Source organism: Pongo pygmaeus, chromosome 22 (assembly GCF_028885625.2).
Source record: "Pongo pygmaeus isolate AG05252 chromosome 22, NHGRI_mPonPyg2-v2.0_pri, whole genome shotgun sequence".
Classification (NCBI taxonomy): domain Eukaryota; kingdom Metazoa; phylum Chordata; class Mammalia; order Primates; family Hominidae; genus Pongo; species Pongo pygmaeus.
Window position 1 is genome coordinate 38,263,778 of NC_072395.2, and position 26,574 is coordinate 38,290,351.

Genomic DNA, 26,574 nt, shown 5'->3' on the forward strand with positions numbered 1-26,574 from the left:
TATTGAGTTAAAATATATCTTTTTTTGCATGTGAGAAGGAAGTAAATTTGGGGGGCCATGGGCAATATGCTATGATCTAAATTGTGTTCCCCCACAACGTTGGTGTTCCTACCATCAATGGTGGATTGGATAAAGAAAATATGATATATATACACCATGGAATATTATGCAGCTATAAAAAGAAAAAAATCATATCCGTTGCACAACATGAATGCAGCTGGAGGCCATTATCTTAAGCAATCACCAATAAAGCCCTAATCACCACTAAAATTTGGAGATAGGGCTTTTAGGAGGTAATTAATGAGGTTATAAGGCTAGGGCCCTAATCTAAACAGGAGTAGTGGCATTATAAAGATAGAGAGAGAGGTGGGTATATCTCTCCACATGCACCCACCAAGGAAAGGTCATATGAGAACATAGCAAGAAGGTGGTTGTCTGCAGGAAGAAAGTGCTCACCTAGAACTGAATCAGTTAGCACCTTGATCTTAGGCTTCCTGCCTCCAGAACTGTGAGCAATAAGTTTCTGTTATTTAAGTCATAGTATTTTGTGACAGTCCTAGGACTAATTCAATGAGCAATATGAGAGTATCACTGAGTTCTCAGCTTGGTTCCAGGTGCCTGATTTATACATGTTGGTCTTCAGGCAGAAAAAGAACACAAGAATAGACACTGCTGTCTCAAACTGTAAAAATTTTAGAAGTAAACCTAGATATCAAATTGGCAAAGAATTTGTGGTGAAGTCCTCAAAAGCAGTTGCAACAAAAGCAAAAATTGACAAGTGGGACATAACTAAATTAAAGAGCTTCTGCACAGCAAAAGAAACTATCAACAGAGTAAACAGATAATAGAATGGGAGAAAATATCTGCAAACTATGCTTCTGACAAAGGTCTAATATCCATAATCTATACGGAACTTAAGTCAACGAGCAAAAACAACCCCATTAAAAAGTGGGTAAAGGACATGAACAGACACTTCTCAAAAGAAGTCATACAAGCAGACAACAAACATATGAAAAAATGTTCATCACCACTAATCATCAGAGAATACAACTCAAAGCCACAATGAGATACCATATCACACCAGTCAGAATGGCTATTATTATAAAGCCCCAAAATAATAGATGTTGGTGAGGCTGCAGAAAACAAGGGAATGACTATACACTGTTTATGGGGATGTAAATTAGTTCAGCCACTGTAGAAAGCAGTTTGGATATCTCTTAAAGAACTAAAAATAGAACTACCATTCAACCCAGCAATCCCATTCTGAGTATATACCCAAAGGGAAATAAATTGTTCTACCAAAAAGGCACATGCACTTGTATGTTCACTACAGCACTATTCACAATAACAAAGACATGAAATCTACCTAGATGTCCATCAATGGTGGATTGGATAAAGAAAATATGATATATACACACCACGGAATACTATGCAGCTGTTTAAAAAACCAAAATCATATCCTTTGCACAACATGGATGCAGCTGGAGGCCATTATCTTAAGCAAATTAATGCAGAAATAGAAAATCAACTACTACATGTTCTCACTTGTAAGTGGGAAATAAACATTAAGTAGACAGGGCCAGGCATGGTGGCTTATGCCTGTAATCCTAGCACTTAGAAAGGCCGAGGCGGGTGGGTTACTTGAGGCCAGGAGTTCAAGACCAGTCTGGCCAACATGGAGAAACCCTGCCTCTACTTAAAAATACAAAAATTAGCCTGGCGTGGTGGTGCACACCTGTAGTCCCAGCTACTCGGGAGGCTGAGGCATGAGAATTGCTTGAGCCTGGGAGGCAGAGGTTGTAGTGAGCACTCCAGTCCAGGCGACAGAGCAAGACTTTGTCTCAAAAAAAAGCGGGGAGTACACATGGACGTAAAAATGGGAATAATATACACTGGAGACTACAAGATAGGGGAGGGAGGGAGCGCAGCATGGGATGAAAAATTGCTTAGTAGGTATTATGCTCACTACATGGGTGATGGGTTTAATTGTACCCGAAACCTCAGCATCACACAATATACCCTTATAACAAATCTGCATATGTACTCCCTGAATATAAAATAAAAGTTGAAAAAAATAATAACAGACACTGTTGGCGCTCAGAGAAGTCTCCCCAGTTATTTCGGAGAGGAAGGAGAGGGGGAAAAAAAAGACAGTGTAGAGTAATTTACTACAGGTGACTCATCAATTCACAAACTGAAGCTTAAGACACTGAGCCAGGCCAGCTGAGATAAGAATATGGTTGAGGTCAGATACTGAGAGAAGTGAGTGCTATGGGGGGGGAGCAGGTGGAGGAATTTTCTCTATATGTGATGTGATGATGATGACATCTATATGGAAGCAGAATAGTTCCCTTTCAAGGTTGTTCATGAACCAAAATATTTTGAGAATCTTGGTCCTTTCCCCAGAACCTAACTTTTCCTCTACTATATGAAAATTTCCAAAAGACTGAAAACCTGCCTTCCCAAAATGTTCAAATGAAGAAAATGAGCCAAGAGCAAAATCTCTGCATTACCAAAAACTTTAAATTTTATGAAAAAAGTTATCTATGGAAGGCAGTGTATGTATAGACAAAAGAATTCTTAAGAGGCATTTGATGAGTATAAATGACTAAACAATTAGAGCATAGCTAAAAAGAGTCTGTAACTCACAGCAGAAAACACTAGTCTCCTTTGCAGAGGTCTGACTTTATTCCAGTGTTCCTTATGAAGGGGTGAATGGGAAAGATAAGGTTGAAAGGTTAATTCTCTGTAATTTGTAAATTTCATCTATTTGATAGAAAGAGAGAGAAAAAAAAGCCACTCCTTTGCCCTCTGAAGGGAAAGCCATCCCAGCATTTAAGAGTATCACATAACACTCCAAAGCAGCAACCCATTTACAGAGGAAATGTGAGTGAAAACAACATAGACCAGAACTGGGCTTCCAAATGTTATAAACAGTGAAAGGAATAAAAATTAAATTATGATAGGAAAAAACTCTGATGCTTTGTTTGTGAAAAATAAAAACAAACACTCTTTATGAAATCTGAACATCTTATGAAGGCTACTTTTTTTTAGCCTCAGGCATTAATTATGGTTGCGCCACCGATGGAGTCCAAAGGAAGCCAATTCAACCCGCTTCATCCTCAGGGATGGAGAGCAACCACAAGTTTACAAAATAATTAATTATCTCCATGTTATCGTACAACAGGGTAAACAGTGAACTGAAACCCTGTACCACAATAAATAAGCTGGTCAAGCCTGAAATGGGGGTCTATTTCTTCACTCACCATCTCTGTCTTACATTCTTCCAAAGGGCTGAGCTTCAAGATCGTTGAGTACTAAACTTCCAGAAACTATTTTTATTTTTTTCTACCACTTTTTTTTTTTTTTTAAGGAGAGAGATTGGAGGCTGGTTCTTAATCATTCCCTGTGATTATTGTAGGTTTCTGTAGAATTTCATGAAACTATGATGTTTTTAGCAAGACTTTGTCATTGATCTGTAGCTGTGCCAGTTTTCACAATCTATTCATCATTACTGATAATAAGTAATATCAAGAAGTACCACTCTTATCTGGAAGGTCATTGATGTGAGCTGCTCGGTCTCTGGAGGGTAAGATGAGGGATGAGAACACCAGCCCCATCAGCCCTGGAGACACATCCATATTACTTTGTGAGCGCTGCTGTGACAGAGTACCGCGAATTGGGTGGTTTAAACAACAGAAATTTATTGTCTTTCAGTTCTGTGAGCTGAAGTCCAAGATCAAGATGTCAGCAGGATTGGTTCCTCCTGAGAGCTGTGAGGGAAGGATCTGTTTCAAGCCCCTCTCCTTGGCTGGTAGATGGCCATCTTTTCCCAATGTTTCTTCACACTGTCTTCCTTCTATATGTGTTTCTTTCTCTACACATCATGTTCTTTTTCTAAGGACACCAGTCATATTGGATTAGGAGCCAACCCTATTTTAATAAGACCTCATCTTGACTAATAACATCCACAAAGGCCCTGTTTCCACATAAGGTTATATTCTGAAGTACTGGGTGGTCTACAGCCATACCACCCCACACACACCCAATCTCATCTGAAGTACTGGGTGTTAGGACATCAATATATGAATTTGGGAGGTCGGGGGAGGGGGACACAATTCAGCCCACAACAACATCCACGGGATACTTGCCCCGGCAGGTGGCCAGCTCTTACTTTCTCAAGCTATCCGTTTGGAGCAGGTCCTTTTTTTTTTTTTTTTTTTGAGACAGTCTCGCTCTGTCACCCAGGCTGGAATGCGGTGGCACGATCTTGGCTCACCACAAACTCCGCCTCCCGGGTTAATGCCATTCTCCTGCCTCAGCCTCCAGGGTAGCTGGGACTACAGGTGCCTGCCATCATGCCCGACTAATTTTTTTTTTTTCTATTTTTAGTAGATTCGGGGTTTCACCGTGTTAGCCAGGATGGTCTCGATCTCCTGACCTCATGATCCAGTCACCTCAGCCTCCCGAAGTGCTGGGATTACAGGCATGAGCCACTGCGCCTGGCCTGGAGCAGGTACTTTTTATCCATCACCTTATTTAATCATCATATCCCTCTTAGTCTGCTAGGGTTGCCATAAGAAAATACCATAGACTGGGTGGCTGATACAACAACAATTTATTTTCTCACATTCTGGAGGCTAGAAAGTTCCAGATCAAGGTCCTGCAGGGTTCGGTTTCTGGTGAGGACTCTCTTCCTGGCTTACAGGAAACCACCATCCCATTATGTGCTCACATGACCTCTGCTTTGACTGATCTCTGAGAGAAAGGGAATTCTGGTGTCTCTTCCTCTTCTCATAAGGGCACTAGCTCTATGGGATTAGGGATCCACCCTTTTGACCTCATTTAACCTTTATCACCTCCTCACAGGCCCTATCTCCAAATGGGGATAACATTGGGGGTCAGGGCTTCAACACATAAAGTTGAGGAGAACATGATTCAGTCTATAGTAATCCCTGATGGGAGACATCATTATTGTCATTTATAGGAAGCTGAGACACAAAAAGTTTAACCTTCAGATTCCACAGCTAGAATTAGTGTAAAATGCAGGTGTATTTGACTCCTAAAACCCATTTCTCCATCCACTATTCTGGGTGTCTCAAACTGGGACCTAAAATGCGGAGGTTTGCACATGACCTGAAATTACTTCCATCACTGGAAGAAGGGAGGATTGAGCAATTTCCTGTTTCTATTAAAGTGAATTATACAAACTTGTTATTCTAGGGATGAAAGGTCTCCCTAGAATTGCCTATGGGCAATTTCTTATAGTTCAACCTAGAATGAGAAATGGGAAATTCAGAAAGGCATTGCAGGCATCTGTAACCAGCAGAGGGACGTGCCCCACCTGGGTGGGGACCATGCATCCTTGCCACATGCCCCACTGCACAACTTCCCCAGCTCCTCGATGTCACATGGATCTGGAAAGCAGGGAGACTGGACTACGGAGCCAGCCCTCCAGGGTTGGAACTGAGTTTGAATCTCAGCTTGACTATTTACTAGGACCTAAGGTAACATGTTTAATCTCTCTGTGCTCAGTTTCCTCATCTGGAAATAGAGATTATAACGCTCCTCCCTCATATGATCATAGTGAGGACTGAAAGAGTTAATGCATATAAGGAGTGTTAGGACAGGATCTGGCACATGGTAAATGCTTTATAAGTGTTAGTTGTTATCATCATGCTTATTCTTGTTTGAATTATAAGGAAGAGAAAAAGTATGTATCTTAAGAATAGAGGGTTTTAAAATGCTCCCAAGTTCCTTAACCAACCTGAGCCATCTGTAAATTAAGTATTATGGGATTTCCAGCTCTGACATGTATTCTGACATGTAACTGACATCAGTTTAATACAAACTATTCTAAAATGTCTTGTGCCCTTGACAGGGAGGTCCAAGTACTGGATACTTGCAATGCAATCCAGCAGTGGCCCCGTCTTTCTTACAAAAAGGCCCCAGTCACATGATGATGAGGCTAGATCTATTCCTGTCCTCCTTCTCTTCTTCATATTTCCTTCTTCTTCTTCAAGGTCTAAACGTTTATTGAACTGAGACCCATGAATGAGTTACTCGACTAGGCTTGTAGGATAAACTTGCCAGGCTTTAGATCTATTTGTTCCTTTCCATCCCCCAAAATCAAATGGCTGCTCCAGGAAAATGTTCCCCTTGTGGCAGGGTCCAGGAGAAAAGAGAGAGGCGACAAAACCAAAAATTAAAACGACTGAAGTCCCATATGCTCCAGGAATGTGTCCTGGAGATGGGAGTGGAGGACAAGGGGAGAATGTTGTTGAGGTCAAAAATTTTTGAAGTTTTCAGTCCTATATCTTGACATCCCGAGTATAAATGCGGGTACCAGACACAGTACAAACGTTCTCAAAGCCCAGTTACATATTCCAAACCAAACGCGGGCTCTTGAAGGGTGATGAGGTAGGGATGAAATCCAGGATCGCCTGAAGACCATTTCTTCCTCTCTTAGGGACCTGCTTGGCTCCAGCTGATTCGGTCCAGGAGGAAAAAACTCCCACTTGCTCCTCTCGGGCTCCCTGCAAGGAGAGAGCAGAGACACTCCTGCCACCCAGTTGCAAGAAGTCGCCACTTCCCCCTCCAGCCGACTGAAAGTTCGGGCGACGTCTGGGCCGTCATTTGAAGGCGTTTCCTTTTAAGAACAAAGGTTGGAGCCCGAGCCTTGCGGCGCGGGTGCAGGAAAGTACACGGCGTGTGTCGAGAGAAAAAAAATACACACACGCAATGACCCACGAGAAAGGGAAAGCGGAAAACACCAACTACCCGGGCGCTGGGCTTTTTCGACTTTTCCTTTAAAAAGAAAAAAGTTTTTCAAGCTGTAGGTTCCAAGAACAGGCAGGAGGGGGGAGAAGCGGCGGGGGGGGGGGGGGGGGGTTGCAGAAAAGGCGCCTGGTCGGTTATGAGTCACAAGTGAGTTATAAAAGGGTCGCACGTTCGCAGGCGCGGGCTTCCTGTGCGCGGCCGAGCCCGGGCCCAGCGCCGCCTGCAGCCTCGGAAAGGAGCGGATCGCGGAGCCCCGAGCCGCCCGCAGAGCAAGCGCGGGGAACCAAGGAGACGCTCCTGGCACTGCAGGTACGCCGACTTCAGTCTCGCGCCCCCGCCCGCTTTTCCTCTCTTGAAGGCGGCAGGGACGCCGGGAGACCTCGGTGCGAGGGTCACCGCCGGGTTAACTGGCGAGGCAAGGCGGGGGCAGCGCGCACGTGGCCGTGGAGCCCGGCTCGGTCCCGCGCGTGCCTGCGGGTGCCGCCTGGGGACTCAGTGGTGTCGCCTCGCCCGGGACCAGAGATTGCGCTGGATGGATTCCCGCGGGCAGAGGCAGAGGGAAGGAGGGGTGTTCGAAACCTAATACTTGAGCTTCTTTGCAAAGTTTCCTTGGATGGTTGGGGAGGTACCTGTATAATGGCCCTGGACCAGCTTCCCTGTTAGAGCAGCCAGAGAAGTGTGTAAAACACACTAGAGGGGCAGGGTGGAAAAACAGACTGCCTTCAAAACTGTATCTTTTCTATTTCATTTTGAAAAATAACTACAAATCTATTTTAATTTTACAAAGTTAGACTCATAGCATTTTAGATATCAATGTCTTCATTTAACAGAAGCTAAGATGGAGCAAACGCTCAATCAGCATCTGTATTTATTCGCTCCTGTTGTGCTAGGGTGCGTTTTTGCCCAGCGGTTGCCTTTCTTTACTCTCACGAAACCCCCTTGGTGTCTGTCCTCCACGTTTTACGAGGGAGAGCCGGATCTTTTGAAGTTTGTATCATCTAAAGCAGGTATATTGGGATGACTATGGATAGAGTTTAACCTGAAAATACTGAAGTTGACAGCTGACAAAGATATAAGAATCCAAAGTATGTTAAAAATTAAGGAGCTGAGGCCCAGAGAAGTGAAGTTACTTTTCCAGCATCACACAGCAGATCCAGGACCCTGTGTGATTTGAAAAGGCCAAGGTATCTAATGATGCTCATAATTTAGTTTACATTTTGTGTCAAATAGATGAGGTCAAGTGGACATTATGTGTATATTCCAAAGCCAAAATTACTGCTTGTAATATCCATTCATCTCTCCGAAGAAGTAGTGCCTCTTTTATATGGCTTTAACCTAATGTATAATCGAAGTGAATTAGGGCAGCCGAACTTTTAATCACAGGACTGATCTTTTAAAAACGGGTATATGTAAAGTTAATTGCTTATCTATGTGAACAGTAATATACGCTATAAAAAGTTTTCAAGGCAACTTCCTGCCTGTGGTTTAATTTGATAGTCACAATGATAGGAAATTGGCAGGGTTAGGTGGTGGTATCTACATTTTGCCCATGAGGACTTGTGGCTCGGAGAATTTGAGTTTTTTCTAGTAAGGTCACTAGGTCCCTAGTGCACAGCCTGCTTTTAGGTACGGATGTGGGATGGGGGTGTCGGCGGACCACAGGGTTTTGACTCTCAGTTTGGGCTCATTTCCATGACTCCTTGCTGCCTCCCTGATTTCTGTCAAATGACCAAAGCACATTTAGTAATTACTTCTGCCGCAAGGACTACTCCTTATTAGGCTGTGATAAGCAAGTTTCCTCACATAGTGGGTCAGCTCACTCTGGCCACAGGACCCAGCTTCCTAACCACACACATTAAGAAAGAGAAAAATTAGCACTGTCTGAGACCTACAACCACTTCAAGGGAGAACAGTGGTGTTTGCACAAATGTCTACTTTTGTTTTAACCTAGTCATGTGTAAAAAGTGTAATTTGCTGGTCTTTACCAAAAAAAAAAAAAAAAAAAGTCATCATTGTCTGCCTGTGCTGGACGCTATGCTAGACACTGGAGAGACAAAGGTGAGCAGGATAGGCACAACCCTACCCTTACAAACCCAGAAAGTTAGAGGAAAGGCCATCAGGACGTTGCTGTGCAATTTGATATCATTTCAATTTTGATAACATAGATACTTGAACTAATTAGAATGTGCTACAAATTTTGCCATTCTTTACTTTCCATGTGCCAACATGGAAAATTTGTAACCTTCATCTTTAAATACCTCATCTTACCAGTCCTCTATAAATAAAAAAATCTACCCCAAAAAGCCCTAGGTTTTAACTTTTGAAAAGTTTTTTTTTAATCAGCTTTTCATGTCATGACTAAGATCTGCCATTCAATTTAAAGGAATTCTTTCATTTTAGAGTAACAGTTATTAAAATCCTTTATTCCTTCCTCCTTGAGAAGCTAATGGAAATTTTATATGCTCTTCCCAGAAAATTTTTGTTAATGTGCATCCTCACACAGCATTTTGCATTCGATGTCAGCAGGCTAGAGGCTTCCTTGAATCTCAGCCATGACCCTCTTCGGGGGTCCACTTTCATAATCAGTATTCTAAACCTAGTAGGCATAAATAGCTTGAATAGAGGAAAGTGGTATGTAGACTCTTGCCCTTCACTTGGACTGGGCACCTCTATCTCTTGGACTGGGCACCAGCTAGTGCCCTTAACTAGCTGGTGTCTCCATTTTTGTTAGTCATTGGCTATTGCTTAGCTGAAGCTATTGATTTTAACAGCCTTATTGTTTTGATATCAGGCTGCCACTCTGCAGAAGCCTAATACTGGGGAAGGAGCACCAGCCTGAGAACCACAGTTTGTTTCTAGGACCAACTCTGCAGAGTTCTGTGCCTCATTTTGCTCATCTCTAAGATGGGTGGTTGATGGGCGGCAGGGACTGAACCATTTCTAAAATCCCTTACACTGATGAAATTCTGTGATTCCAGTGTAACTACCAAGCTCACTTTCATATACCTCCTAAGACACAGCTGGTCTTAGTGAATTTATATCCTCTATGTCCAAAGTAAGTCAAAGTAAGTACCACTATAATTCACTATAGAATGTATTTTTATCTTTCACTGATCTTACTGGACTCAAAACTGTTACATGTTTCCTTAAATTAGATAGAATTAAAAAATTGTGAAACACTACTTTTCAAGGAAAAATATTACCATTTTAAAAGGCTCTTTTTATCCCACCTCTCAGTAGCTACAACTTTCATATATGAGTTTCATATATATATGAAAAAATTTTTCTTATCTCAGACTCTTAAGGAAATACAATTCTTTTAATATGATCACTGCTATGTAATTCTCATCTGCCCTGAAACACTTAAGTTCTGTCCGTCAATCAATGTATTTGGGCTTACAATATTCAGAGCCTCAAGCAAAACCAGCGCAAAAGCACATCTATCCTCAAATAAGCACATCATATGTCTGAGCAGTTCAGCATCCTCACTCACAAGTCCAAGGCTCTCAGCAATGTGGAAGAAGATGTGATTCCTAAAATTACCACCCTTACACACAGTGACACACTCACCAGAAAGTGAGGCTTAACATAGCTTAAGTGGCTGTAGTTTAAAACAGATTGTGAATATCTGTGCTAATTCTGAGAAACAATTAGCAGAGATATTAATCAATTAGCACAGATCACTAATATCTGTGCTAATTGTTAGGACAGATTAGCACAGATATTGCTACCTTGTGTGGGTAGACAGGGTTAAGGCACTGGCAGAAGGAAAGATTAGTGAAGAATATCAAATGGCTGATTTAATGAAATTGTGAGGCTGATGTTTGGATAAGGTGAAACAGTGCCCTACAATGACATTTATGCCAGTTCTCCATAAACAAGAGTGTTCTACACAAATTATAAGTTCCTGGCTGTCTTAACAAAATGCTATGGTCCTTTATATGCTCACACAAATAATGGTTCCAAGCATGGGAAACAGGTGCCAGATTGCCCAGGTAGGCATCCCAGCAGCATGCTCCTTAGCCACTGATTAACCTTGCACAAGTTACTTCACCTGCCTGTGCCTCAAGGCCCCTGTGTTTCAATGGGGAGGGTGTGAATACTCATTCCTAAGGTTGTGACGAGGAATAACTGAGTTAGTATACATCAAACACTTAGGTGCTTGGCACAGAGGGAGCTCTGTGTAAGTGTTTGCTATTATTTTGTTTCAGTAGATGATCTTGTGTATTATAAGAAATCAGTTTGGAAGGTGAGATACAAATGCAGTCTGAGAAAGTAAAGATGTTTTAAAGACATTTTACTGTGTCATGAATTTTCAGAGACCACACTGACACAGTAAAAAGTTGTTTGGTTTTTAGAATTTTGTTTCAGAATGCATATCCTTCTCCTTAACCAAAAGAAAAACTACTAAAATACTTCTGAAAATTATTTCCAAGAAAACATTTTGGTGTACCTTTTAGCAGTTACTTTAAGACTTAAAGATTAGGATAAACCAAATAATTATTTTAACTTGGCTTTTACCTGCTTGTAGATAACCTCTAATTGATATAATGGTTCAATTATACAGTGGTAAACGTATCTGGGCTTGTTCTTTTAAAATGCAAGTGTAACATGTGATAGATGTAGGGTACTTACAAAGTACTCACTAAGCATTGATGACTGATGTCATTAGTATCACAGCTAACATTCATTGAGCCCTGATTATGAGGCTGGCACCCAACTAAATGTTTTGCATCGTCACTTCATCTTCACAAAGACTTTTTGAGTAGGTTATACCTTTATCTCCATTTTCAGAGAAGCAACTAAGCCTTAAAGAGGTTTATTAACTTGCCAAATACCAAACAGCTAGTAACACTGGTGGGGTCTGGAATGGAACCCAGGCAAGCTGAAAATGACAGAACAATGAACATTCCTACTTTTCAATTAGATTTGCTAATTGTTAATATTTGCCACATTGGCTTATCTCTCTGTATCCCTACCCATCTCTCTCTCTGTCTATATCTATATGCAAACCTGGCATCTAACTTCTAAATGCTTGAGCATGGATCTCCTAAGAACAAGTACATGGTTCTATGCAATGAAAACACATGATTATGGCATCCAAGAGTGATTTTAAAAATCAAGGATGAAACTTAATTTTTACCCACAAGTCCAGATGATGATTTCTACTAGTATTCTCCAGCTTTACTCTGTTTCTTATACTTGACAGACTGAGATCCAAGCCTGGAATCTTCTAAAAAGGGTCCACTGCCAATCTGGAATGCCAACAAATCTTATTAATATATCTCCACATTTGTAAGCTTCTACTAAATTCTCCAAGAACCTGCATATCAGTTAAGTCCTGAAATGCTCCAGTGCCAAATAAAAGACCACTGTGCAGATAGAAATGCCTTTGGAGACTCTCAAACATTTATTCAAAAGTATTTAGTGAGTATCTGTCAGCTGTATATCCAGCACTGAGGGAAGACTCGGTCTCTGCCATCACATACACCTCAGCACTGAGACACATGAAATAATTACCATCCAGTGTGATAAGTGCTCTGACAGAGGATGGAGAGAGGACTAGCCACCTTGGGGAAGAGAGAGAAGCAGGGTCCCATCAGGAGATGAGGAGAAACCAGCCTCCAGGAGTGCGCTATCTGAGAGGGCAAGAGAAGGAAGGCAAAGAGGACAGGTCCATACTTGAACAACTTGAAGTAGGTGTATCTAGTGCCTAAGAGTGTGTATGGTGACATCTTGTGGAGCAGTGAACATGACCCTCATTTGGTTTGTTAAAGCATTGGGTCAAATGCCACGGGAATGTAACAGGTAAATGGTCTTTGCCTTATAACACAGGGTATCCCATCCGTGTAAGACAATGAATTTTTAAAAAGGCAAAACCAAACCTTTTGTTTACATCATTTGCCTTAAATAGTTCTTAGTACACAAATTCTTCCTTGCTTGGGGCCATTATGGTGTGTGGAAGTAGAAAAAGATAAATTGTAGCTTACAGAAATAGAAAAGCAATTTTTTCCTATGATAGAGACATATGGATACAAGAAACAAACAGGTAACACATAATAAGTTCCAAATGAGGCATTTTGTTGACATTCAGTGTTGAGCATAAACAGTGAACTCAAATGCACAGAGGAGGCCTCATGGAAGGGTGACAAAACACTCCAGAGCAATAACAGCCACCCTATTTTCTGTTCCTTGGGAGTAGGGAGAAAAGACATCAAAATCAAATTATAAATTTAAAAAAGTATTACAGTTCTCTTATGGACATATGATATTAAGAAGTTTGTAGGCAAATGGAAAACGTTTTGTGGAAACAAGAAATAAGAAAGAATGGCCATCACTTAAAGCAACAGAATGCATCTCTCCCACTAGCTCTCCCCTCCCTACCCACAGCTTTATTCACATTTGTTCTATAACATTTCAGCACAGTTCAGACCTTCCACTGAGCCAGTGTGAGGTCAGGGTGTTGAGGAAGCAAGTCCCTGCAGTCAGACTCCAGCTGGCTGTCGTCCTGCTTCTGCTTATTCCACAGAATGAGTCTGGTTGGGGAGAGGAAATTCCTAACCTGTTTTTTTTTTTTACACATCTTCATCAGAAAAGTGAAAGCACTAATTACTGTCCATAATAAAACTATTGGGAAGGTTACTTAGCTTGTAAGTAAGTTCCACAAAGCCATTTCAGTAAAAGCTTCCTGGTTCTAAAATTGGGAAAAGCAGGATAATCCTCTAAGGCTGACATTCTTTCTCTTTTGTGCATTTACAACTAAACGGTCACTGATACACATTTCCACAGTGATCCTGCAATATCCACATTGGCTTTCTTCTAAGACACTTCAAAAATACATCACACCTTTATGTGTTAAATATCACTATTGGCATATATCTTTAAAAACATTTATTTTCTTAATTCTCAAAATACAGAAAAGAATGTTATGCTATTGTGTGTGCAAACTGCTATTTTCAATAAGGAGCTCTTAATTTAGAAATAGCTGCTATTTTTCAATAAAGAGCTCTCAATTAGAAATATCAAGAAGTGATGTTAAGTTTTTATGGAAGTAAATAAAATATCATGACATGAAAAGTTTATAATTTTTCCCCCAGCAATGGCTCACTCAGGGAATTTTTCTTATATCTAAAGTTAATGATCTGAAAAGTGGTAATCTTGTCATTCACCAAGATTTCAGGATATAAGTTATTCCTACAGAACAATCCATTTTTACCTTTAAGGATGAGTTTGTGTACTTCAGAAGACGTGATGCCAGTTGGCCACCATCTCAATCAGTAGTAAGTCACACCATCAATCCCTTGTTAATGATGGAACTCGTGAAGTCAAGAGGAAACATAATACTCTTTACCTCATTCCCTGGTAGCAGAGAAGTTGACTCATCTTTAATGTCAGTTATTGAGATGTAACACAGAATCATATTCTACAGAAAATATGTGATAATCTTTACATAAATGAATACACTTTAGAAAGGCAGTCATTTGGATTTTCTTTTTGTCAGAGAACATTGCAAGTCTTCATGAAGAATTTCTGAGAAATTAAACACTTTATATGACATTTTACAGCATGTAGAGAGGTTGAAACTCAGAGAACTAAAACTCAGATGATAGTCTAAATACTTAATTTGTTGCTGCTTTATGCTGGACATGAAAAGTGTGAGCTTAAATTATAAATAAAAAACTATTGAACTATCAAACTATTTGGGGTACATCCTTATCTTTCCTCTAAATTACCCTTTATTCTCATTAAAATCCACCTATCCCGGGTCCTCTCTCCTCAGCCCTTGATCCCTGCTTTCAAAGATGACTAACTAACCTAATAAACACATCTAAGGTGATTTGTCAACTTCAACCCCAACCCTTTTTCCCCAGACAACTTGTCTGCATTTCAAGAACAACCTACCAGAGACCTTACCTTTCACCTTGGCTCTCCCACCCAATGGAGATGGCTGTCATGGTAAGGAATTCTGTCTTAAGTAAAAGGGAAGGGAAACACGCTGACAGATGCAGTTTTTATAGAGGCAGGTCGTTGGGGCATCAAGTTGGCAGCCACTTTCAACTTTTGATCCTACCTCAAAAGGTAACCAAGAAATCGTTGTTATTCTAAAGATTATGACAAGTCCAAAGTTTCACAGAATCCTTATTTTTATATACTTGCATTAATCACTGCTTACTTCCATGATGTAAACCAAAACTGCAGTGGCAGAATATAGAGAATCAGAATAAATTCTGATAGAAAAGCCAGATACCGCTTCCACATATACAAGTGTATGCTAATTGCTTTTAGCAAATTGATCCAAATAGGAATCAACATTATTCCATCTTAATGATTATGTTTTTGATTGGTACACATAAATGTTAAAGTGGGAAAATATGCAGAGGAAGTTACCTAAACTAAATCATTTGAATTTTCAACAACATAATTACATTCCATTTCACCTACTAAAATGGCTTTGGACCTAGAATTTGTATTGCTACATCAATATAAGATGACTTTCAGTAAAAATAGATGTACAGTTGATTTGTAACAACAAATTAATAGTTTTAAATTATTTGCATATTTCAGGGTAAATAAAATTAGAGCTATCCCACAATCGCTTTGGTTATGAAATTCGACCACTGTAACTTTTTTTAAAGAAAACTTTATGGTGTGCAGTTCCTTGGTATGCAAATTTTAAATGGTTGGTGCTGAGAATAAGCAGCAATATAGAAATATATATAATTGTAGAAGAATATAACCTATGATTTAGACATAAAACGAGATCCTTACAAGATAGAGTTATGGAGATGGATGATAATGATAGTTGTAGAACATTATGACTAAGTGTTTAATATAGCTGACCTGTACACTTAAAAATGGTGAAGATGTTAAACTTACATTATGTTTACATTACATATTTCACCACAATAAAAAATTTTTGAAGGAAAACCAGAACTTTAATGACAAACTTAGGACATATTATGCTCTGAATATATAGTTTTGATAACATCTTTCCTGGCAAATCAACAAGGTAAGAATAAAAGGATATTCTGAAATCTTTTTTTTTCTTTGGAGACAGAGTCTTGCTCTGTTGCCCAGGCTGGAGTGCAGTGGCACAATCTCGGCTCACTACAACCTTCTGCCTCCCGGGTTCAAGTGATTCTCCTGCCTCAGCCTCCTGAATAGCTGGGATTACAGGCGCACGCCACCACACCTAGCTAATTTTTTTGTATTTTTAGTACAGACAGGGTTTTACCATGTTGGTCAGGCTGGTCTCAAACTCCTGACCTCATGATCCACCCACCTCGGCCTCCCAAAATGCTAGGATTACGGGCATGAGCCACCGCACCCAGCCAGATATTCTTAAATCTTATGCTCACACTCCACCCCCCCAAAAAAATTGTCCTTCAGGAAAGCATAATTTAAGGAAAAATTTCCCAAAGTGCCACCTTCAGCTTCATTCTTACTACGAGAGGAAGAATTGCCTGTCATATAATGAAAGATACTTGGTGTTATCATTAATCTAGTATACACAGTGCTTCCTCTTGGTAGATTTTTACCCACTGTGAGAAGGAATGATTTTGATACTCAGACAGTGTGTAGTAATTTGTTAAGAACATTTAACTTGGAACCTATGCTACACAGTAAAACTTATACTGACAATGGATATTTCATGTGGTAGGCCTAAGAAGTATTGTGGAGTGAGGGGACTGGAAGTATATGTGCAGAACTACCTAGTCAAAGACCCCAATCTAATTTCTAATGTATAATTCATATAAATTCCTCTTGCATTGCTATACATTAAACATTATGCTTGTCACATTCTTACTTGGTTAGCACTGTCACTATTGATTGTCAGGCCTATAATTGTGTATAATTCTTCCCCTGCCACTTTACCAGCTGGTGGCCACACCGATTCCAGAAAGAACTACTTCATTTCTTATTACCTCATGAAAGCACCCTCTGCCCTATGCCTTGGCTAATAGACTGGTCTTTGTTGTCTACAACCACTAATTCCCACTCAGGCATATAGCAATTCTGTTGTTGGTTGCTTAGCCCAGTCAAAAACACTGGAAGTGGACATAGACTCCACACTGATGGATGAATGACCTTCTAGTCATTCTAATGTCCTTAAAAGTCTACTATTTTTAAATTGAATATATATATATATATATATATTCTGGGATATTTCTCCTTTATTCTGTTCGTTAATGTTTTTCGTCTATCATTGTGTTTTAAATATGACCTAAGGTTCTATGGTATATTTAGACAAACTTCTCATTTCTCTACAGTGTTAGGAATTCATCACGCCTGTATGACAAGGTTGTGTTTGAGAACAAAAGGGGACCTGTGTGACATGTTTTATTTCAATATACATTTAGAGTTTGAACAAATAAGAAAAGCTATTAGAATTTTTAATATATATAACACATTATCAAAAACACTGTCACTTTTCTGAGTGCTCTAATCAGGCAATTCATATGTATATTTAAAAAGAGAGAAAAAGCTAATTAGTATACTAAATATATTTATTTTAATACCTGTGCTCATATGTTATCTTTAAAGAACAGGAATAAAATTTATGGGTAGAACAGTATGCCAGCAATTTACCTTCAATACAAATTAAACACATCTTTTAAGAAAAGGGTGAGTTATGTTGGCTGGGGTGGCACTAACACTAGATTATTAATATGTATTTATTGAACATTTACTGTGTCCAGGACCCTGTAAGGGGGAAAAAAAGTCCTTGTTTTTATAGTCTTTATTGACTGAAATTCTATAGAATGAATTGAATTCCTGAAGTGACATCATTTAACCCAAATTTTTTCATCATCAACTAATTCATCTCAGAAAACAGTGAAGTTTAAAAAAAAAATACTATCAGTAAGAATGATATATTTCCTTGGTTTGGAAATTTCCAAACCACGATATTCTGCCCCGTCAAAATATATTCACTGGGGAATTTTTTACTTCATACGTTTCTTTTGAACTTAGTCACATTTTTATATCTAGCTGGTTTCATTATTAAATAAAAGAAAAGGTGATTCCCCTCTTGTACTGCAGGAGACCACATACTTGAATGATACTCTAACTTCTAGGTTCTGTTATAGTAACACTGAAATCAGAAACCTGTGGGAGAAATGTCACTTTATCTGAGAGAGTAAAATCAGACTCTAAAAGGAAGTAGCAAATTCATCTTGTTCTTTTTTTTAATCAACCCTCTGCCTAAGACAAGTAGTTTGAAATACAGAGGACTGTTTAAGTCATACTTCCTTTATGTAGTCAAAACCAAAGCCACTGGGTAGTGCTTTCCCCAAAGGAATCTCTAAATAGTAGACAGGGACATTTTCAGATAGATTCGTTTGTAGGCAAACCTCCATTGCTTGTATCATATTTCCTGAAAGAATAAAGGTAAAACTTCAACTATGTATTACAGAATGAAAAATTCAGCCTGAACCCTACCCTTATAAAACAGGTTAATTGGGTTTTAATTTTCATAAATCATAAAGGACTATTTTGCACATTTGGGCCTTTAATTGTCTAGCTCCCAGATGAAGTACAAATCAGAAAAAAAAAAAAAAAAAAACTGTACTGTGTCAGAATGCAAGCTTCCCTCTTTGCATTTTGGCATTTGAAAACTCCGAAGAGTGGTTTTTGTTTTTTATTTAAAGAACATGATACATATGTGTATCCGATTCAAAACTAGAGAATAGAATTTAAAACATAATTTTCAAAGTCTTCAAATATGCCTAAAGGTAACAATGTCATCTTTTAATTGCCAATTTCTCTACCACTTTCAAAAAATTACTTCCAAGGATTTAATGAGCTCCTTCCTTTCAACAGAAAATGGACTATTTTCCTTTCAGATTTACTATATTCTGTCACTCCAGCTTTATAACCGCATGTGCATACACAAACATTTCTTTCTCTCTTGCAGGTGGCACAAACCAGGAAGGGGAAATCTGTGGTTTAAATTCTTTATGCCTCATCCTCTGAGTGCTGAAGGCTTGCTGTAGGCTGTATGCTGTTAATGCTAATCGTGATAGGGGTTTTTACCTCCAACTGACTCCTACATGTTAGCATTAACAGGGTATGATGCCTGTTACTAGCATTCACATGGAACAAATTGCTGCCGTGGGAGGATGACAAAGAAGCATGAGTCACCCTGCTGGATAAACTTAGACTTCAGGCTTTATCATTTTTCAATCTGTTTTGGTCACTGGGATGTTCAACCTTAAACTAAGTTTTGAAAGTAAGGTTATTTAAAAGATTTATCAGTAGTATCCTAAATGCAAACATTTTCATTTAAATGTCAAGCCCATGTTTGTTTTTATCATTAACAGAAAATATATTCATGTCATTCTTAATTGCAGGTTTTGGCTTGTTCGTTATAATGTTCCTAAACACCTTTGATTCAACTGTTAGAAATGTGGGCTAAACACAAATTTCTATAATATTTTTGTAGTTAAAAATTAGAAGGACTACTAACCTCCAGTTCTATCATGGATTGTCTGGCAACATTTTTTAAAAGATTTAGAAACTGGTACTTTCCCCCAGGTAACGATTTTCTGTTTAGGCAACTTCAGTTTAAAATTAATACTTTTATTTGACTCTTAAAGGGAAACTGAAAGGCTATGAAGCTACATTTTTTAAATGAAATATTTTTAACAATTAGCAGGGTAAATAACATCTGACAGCTAATGAGATATTTTTTCCATACAAGATACAAAGATTTAATCAAAAAATTTCATATTTGAAATGAAGTCCCAAATCTAGGTTCAAGTTCAATAGCTTAGCCACATAATACGGTTGTGCGAGCAGAGAATCTACCTTTCCACTTCTAAGCCTGTTTCTTCCTCCATAAAATGGGGATAATACTTTACAAGGTTGCTGTGAGGCTTAGGTGAGATAGAGAATTATTCCAGAAGATAATCAAGTGCTACATTAATGTTATAGTTAGATTAATCCAAGAACTAGTCACCCTAACTTTATTACAGAAGGGAAAAGCTAATGATTTGATTTGCAGAATTTTTAAGGTTTGGATTTCTATGCGGTTTTTCTAAATAATCATCACTTACAAATATGTAACCAAATGTAATTGTTAGTATATTTAATGTATACTTGTTTTAACAACTCTTCTCAACATTTTGTCCAGGTTATTCACTGTAACCAAATAAATCTCATGAGTCTTTAGTTGATTTAAAATAATTTTTATGGCCCATTTTCTTTTGCAAAGTACAAATTATAATTTCAGAAGCTATCTGCCAAAAAAAGACAATGGAAGACAATTATGAGGATACTAAAGGGAACATTCCTGACTCCTAGGACACAGTATTCTCATGTAAGAATACCCATTGGGCTTTGCCCCACTTTCTGTTCAAGTTGTATGTGCTGCCAAGACAAATTTCTTCTCCTAACCCCTGGAATGAGCTTGTGGCTCCACGGAGCTCCCATGTAGGTAGAACACATTCAAGAGTGTTTCTTCAGGCCAGGCACAGTGGCTGACGCCTATAATTCCAACACTTTGGGAGGCCAAGGCGGGTGGATCACTTGAGGTCAGGAGTTCTAGACTACACTGGCCAACATAGTGAAACCTCATCTCTACTAAAAATACAAAAATTAGCTAGGCATGGTGGTGCGTGCCTGTAATCCCAGATACTCAGGAGGCTGAGGCAGGAGAATCACTTGAACCCAGGAGGTGGAGTTCACAGTGAACGAAGATCATGTCACTGCCCTCCAGCCTGGGTGACAGAGTGAGACTCCATCTCAAAAAAAAAAAAAAAAAAGAGTGTTTCTTCAATTCATTTTATCTGCCACTGTATATCTACAAGAGGACTCCTTGCTTTGAGTCCCAGTTCTTCAAAATCCTGCTTGCTGCCTAAAGACACAAAGTCATAGAACATTAGGACTGGAATAAACTATTGTAGTATAACCTTCCTGAAGTTACAATAAAAAGCTATGAACATTACAAAGGCACTTAAAGAAAAGCTGTGCTGAGAAATGCCTTATTTGAAGAGCATTTGAGTACACTCACATGAAGCTTGGGAAAGATACTTAATCTTCCTCTAAGCCTCAATTTCTTCATCAATAAAATGATGAATATATTTCATATTTCATAGGATGTAGGCTTAAATGAAATCATGCATGTGAAAAGCACAATGTCTATTATGCATTAAGTGTTAAACACAAACTTTCAAACTTTTACATTTCAGTCATTTAAATCAAATGATCTACCATAGCAGATCTCCCCAAGGACACTCTAGCTCCAAACTAACTATAATCCCGTGGTGACAACCCAAAGAACCAGGGTTCCTGGGTTTTCTCTCACACCCAGCCCACCTAGGCTTCTGACTGCCTATCTCCTCATCTTAGAGGGATTCCTCCTGGCCAGTCATTACAAAAATTGTTGGAGCATGAGCAGAGACTGAGTCTGTGTTTGGATTGGAGGAAGGGGTAAGTAACAAGGTATATATATGTATGCATGTATGTGTGTGTCTGTGTGTGTGTAAGTTACAAACTAAGGATGGTTTTAATAAATTGCAAAATGTTAAGAGATTCATCTAGGATCTGACCCACTTCCCCAGAAATTTATGGGATTCAACACCAAGCCTTTCGTATTCACTGTCATCAGTTAGATGGACCCAGTAGCTAAAAAATTAAGCAGAAAAAAAATAGAGGAATATGAGAAAAAAAGTCAAGTCAGAGGACTGAAGAATATATACAGAACATAGAATATTAGAAATTTTCTGAAAATAGATGATAGCAAATACCTCAAGAAAGTGAGGAAACGTGAAGAGAAAAGGGAGCTTAAAGAAAAATAATAGAGTCCATAGATGGGACACAAGCACAAAAAGCTGACTGAGCATGTGGTTCTCTACTAATAACTGGAAAACAGTGAAACTAGCAGGTAAAACTTGCACATAAGAGTTTAACTTTCCACTTTGGGTTTCAAATTCTCCCATAGCAATAAGAGTAAGTGAAATAATGTTCACATAAGGATTTTTTTTCTATTACTGTAGTGTTTTGTTGTTTTTTTGTTTTGTTTTGTTTGTTTTGAGATGAAGTCTCGCTCTTGTCCCCCAGTCTGGAGTACAATGGCACAATCTTGGCTCACTGCAATGTCCGCCTCCCGGGTTCAAGTGATTCTCCTGGCTTAGCCTCCCGAGTAGCTGGGATTACAGGTGCGTACCACCAAGCCCAGCTAATTTTTTGTATTTTAAGTAGAGACAAGGTTTCACCATGTTGGCCAGGCTGGTCTCGAACTCCTGACCTCAGGTGATCCACCTATCTCGGCCTCCCAAAGTGCTGGGATTACAGGTGTGAGCCACCGCACCCAGCCTGTTACTGTAGTGTTTTAACAAATCTAAGTGTACTAGTATTAGTCTTCATTCATCTAAGACATACAAGTACTGGAATTTTTTAGGTGGGTTCCTCAGATGTCATCACAATGGTGTCTTCTCTATATTCAGTCACTCTTCCGCCCTTCTCTGTAATGCTCAGGGATTTCCCAGTTCACTAGCACTTAACGTAGTATATCCTTATTTACTTTGGGGTGTAAATGACTGCGATAGAAGTGATATCCTTGAGGGATGAAACACCATCTTGCATATTCATATCCCTTTCAAATATTTACTGACTTAATCACACCATTAGTTTTCTAAGTCCAAGTCTAAAAACAGAAATGAGTTTAAATACAGTGAACATTTCATTTTCACTATACCACTAAGCTGAAAGAAATGATTTTTAGTAAATAAAAGTTCATCACAGCAGATAATTAAGTGAAAAGTTCTACATATAACTGAAGATCAAAGGATTCTCACCTGGGAAGCTTGTCAAGATGCATGTTCCCAAGCTCCCAGGCTCCCACTCCCAGAGATTCTAATACTGTAATGGAGCTGAGGACACTACATTTTTACCAGGCTGACCAGGTGGTTCAGATTCAGGTGGTTCCTAAACCAACTCTGAGGAAATAGTGGTTTTATATATGATGCTACTGTTGATGTGGCTACTAGGAATGGTGCTTAGCAGAAATCCTGCAACATATGGATCTGTTTACACACTATTCACTGTGTAATGAGAGTCTGCAACATAGGCTAAGTGATAAGAGATGTCTTGTGGTTGACCACTCTGGAGATAAGCAGCAATGAAATTCCAATGAAGTTTCATCATCTCTCATCACCAAAACCATCCTAACCACCTCAATAAAATACACCTGACTTCCCCCGCTCCCCCGACCCACCACCCCGAAACCAGCTGCCCTATGTTCTACCACCAGCTGCAACCAACCAATGACCTGATACTAACTAACACCAATCTATCAGCTGCTGCCTAGTGCAACAGAGAGGGAAAGTCAATGAGAAGGAATTGGGGGCCAGTTCTTGCTTTGCAAGGAGTGGGTTGACTAATGAGACAGCCACAAATGTCACTGCCATCCCATCTCACCCTCTCACCTGTGCTGCAAGGCTTCAACAATCATACCCAGTCTCCACTTAGGAAACTTCTGTTCTTTCTCAAATGCTAGCAGCTCAGCAATGTGCTCCCTTAACCCAGGCCAAGCACATAGTAAAAGAACTCCAAAAAGGGTTACAGCCAGAAGTGATCTTTCTCCTCCATACTCCCAAAGCAGATTATAGCTCCTCCATAAATGTGCTTCGCATTGTGCCCCACATTTGGTTTGTTACTTGTGTATATATTATCCTGTCTTCTAGACTGAGCTTCTGTAGGAAAGGAGAATTCTTTTTAATTTTTTGGTATTACACCCAGCCCAGGACCTTGCTCAGTTGCTTAAATTGAATGAGAAAATGTATCCAAGTACCCACTGATGTTGGAAATTCAACTTGTTCTAATATTGAGGACTGCCTATACCTGGCATATGTGTGTCCCAATTTGAGGAACTGTTTTTCAAGTTGACTTGTATGGATTCCTTACAGACACTCAAGCATCAATTTGGTTTTCCCTAAATCCTGCAGATCAGGAAGGCAGTATCCATGTTTGCTTTAAGAAATTTCATTATTATAAATATATGAAATATATTTATATGAAATATTACATATGAAAATTTCATATATTATAAATATAAAAATTCATATATTAAAAATATATGAAATTTTGTCTGCAGAATTTTTTTCTCAACACGCAATCCTGACATAATAACCAATTTTGAGATGCTTCAAAAATAACACTGCAGTAGTAGCCACTCCTAAAACAAAATATTTCCCCTTTCCTTCAATATATGTAATCACATATGACATATAAAATCTGCTTATTGGATAAATTTATCTTTAAAAGATTATCTATATTTATTAAAAGTTAAAATACATATACTCTTTGACCTGGAATCAGGTATAACAATGTATTTTACAGAGCTACTAGCACACGTGTGGAATCATATATGTACAAGGCTACTAATTGAAGTATTAGTATAGTAACAAAAATTAAAAATCAACCATAAATAGGGAATAGATTAAATAATGGTACACCTATGAATGAAATACTAACTTCTAAAACAGAAAGTAAAAAGAAAGGGAAAATAAGGAAAACTGGATTAATCCAACATATGACAGGAAAGGAGAAAAAATAATGCAAAGAAATGATAAACACAGTAAAGTGAATACAAATTAAAATTTATCTACTAAAAGACAGTAATTCAAAGACTAGATTTAAAAGGAAAATAACAGTTTTATGCTATTTACAAAAGACAGACTTAAAACCTAACATAAAAACGCTGAAAGTAATATATACCAGGTAAATACTAACAAAAAACAAAACAAAACAAAAACTAGTATTAATAATAGAACCTGATTTTCTAAAAAATAGATTAAGAAAACTAGATTGAAGGAGAAAGTCATTATTACTGAGATAGAGAGGATCATTACTTAAATGATAAAAAGAAGCAATTTATCAGCACGTTTAAAAATCCCAAACCAGAATACACAGTGCTAACAAAATCATCTTAAAATAAAATAAGCAAATACTGATTTAGCCATAAGGAGAAACTGCCAAATCCACAATCATTTTAGGAGAATGGGTTTAAGAAAGGAAAAAAAAAAAAAAAAAAAGATTTCTGTATGCTCTTAAATCTAAAAAATAATGACATGAAAAAGTTGAAAGGAATGGAAAAATATGTACCATTAAAAGGAAACCCGACATACGAATGTCATTATTCGACAAAACAGATTTTTTTTTTTTTTGAGATGGAGTCTCACTCTGTCACCCAGGCTGGAGTGCAGTGGCGCAATCTCTGCTCACAGCAAGCTCCGCCTCCCAGGTTCATGCCATTCTCCTGCCTCAGCCTCCCAAGTAGCTGGGACTACAGGCGCCCACCACCACACCAGGCTAATTTTTGTATTTTTAGTAGAGATGGGGTTTCATCGTGTTAGCCAGGATGGTCTCGATCTCCTGACCCGTGATCTGCCCACCTCGGCCTCCCAAAGTGCTGGGATTACAAGCGTGAGCCACCGTGCCCAGCCAGACAAAACAGATTTTAAGACAACTAAGAAGTTAACAAGCTGACCCTACAATAAGCATGAAAATTTTGAAAAAGAATAGGAAAGGAGAACTCACCATAAGAGAAATCGAAACTTGTTATAAAGCTATAGTTGTTAAAACGGTGTTACAGTGGTACATGGACAGATAAATGGACCAATGAAGCAGACCCAGACACTGAAAAGAACCTTTTATATGACAGCATGGCACAATTAGTAAGACTAGAGAGGAAATGGGCCAGGCACGGTGGCTCACGCCTGTAATCCCAGCATTTTGGGAGGCCGAGGCAGGCGGATCACCTGATGTCAGGAGTTCGAGACCAGCCTGGCCAACATGGTGAAACCCCGTCTCTACTAAAAATACAAAAATTAGCTGATCGTGGTGGCAGGCACCTGTAATCCCAGCTACTCGGGAGGCTGAGGCAGGAGAATCGCTTGAACCCGGGAAGCGGAGGCTGCAGTGAGCCGAGATCATGCCATTGCACTCCAGCCTAGGCAACAAGAGTGAAACTCCATCACAAAAAAAAAAGAAAAAGAGTAGCCAGGAAATAAATGATCCAGAATAACTGCCTATCGTTGTGGAGGAGAGGGTGATTCAAAATTAGGTCCCTTTCCTCACTCTATATGCAAAAAATAAACTTCAAATAAATTATACAATTAAATGTGAAAATCAAGACTTTAAAATAAACAGTGCAGTAGGCTGCTTTATAACATCAAGTTAGGGAAGGCTTTCTTAAATTTCATAAATATAAATCATAGAGGAAAAGATGAATTATCTACCTTAAAATTAAAGACAATATAAACAAAATTAAAAGGTAAGCCAGACAAAAGAAATATTTGTAGTGATAAGGGTTTAACTTTCTTTTTTTTTTTTTGAGACAGAGTCTCACTCTGTCACCCAGGCTGGAGTGCACTGGTGCAATCTCAGCTCACTGCAACCTCCGCCTCCCAGGTTCAAGTGATTCTTGTGCCTCAGCCTCCCGAGTAGCTGGGATGACAGGTACACGCCACCACACCCAGCTAATTTTTTGTATTTTTATTAGAGACGGGGTTTCACCATGTTGGCCAGGCTGGTCTCGAATACCTGACCTCAGGTGATCCACCCGCCTCGGCCTCCCAAAGTGCTGGATTACAGGAATGAGCCACTGCACCTGGCCCACAAGGGTTTAACTTTCTAAAAATATAAAGAACCGGCCAGGTGCAATGGCTCACACTTGTAATCCTAGCACTTTGGGAGGGCAAGGAGAGCAGATTGCTAGAGGCCAGAAGCTGGAGACCAGCCTGGCCAACATGGTGAAACCCCATCTCTACTAAAAATATAAAAATTAGC

General features: G+C 39.1%; 1 protein-coding gene and 1 long non-coding RNA gene across 3 annotated transcripts in view; one reads left to right on the forward strand and one right to left on the reverse strand.

The window, feature by feature from the left end:
• The first annotated feature begins 1,922 nt into the window (after window positions 1–1,922).
• LOC129022500 (uncharacterized) lies at window positions 1,923–25,835 on the forward strand. The gene is made up of 2 exons (XR_008496448.2): window positions 1,923–6,835; window positions 6,958–25,835. It is a non-coding gene; the product is annotated as an uncharacterized LOC129022500 (long non-coding RNA).
• MRPL39 (mitochondrial ribosomal protein L39) overlaps window positions 7,691–26,574 on the reverse strand; it is a 44,732-nt gene continuing 25,848 nt past the window's right edge. For both annotated transcript variants that reach the window (XM_063659717.1, XM_063659718.1), the window contains exon 10: window positions 7,691–14,851. In XM_063659717.1, coding sequence (XP_063515787.1) covers window positions 14,732–14,851 — 120 coding nt within the window. In that variant the 3' untranslated portion in view covers window positions 7,691–14,731. The remainder of the gene's footprint in view (window positions 14,852–26,574) is intronic.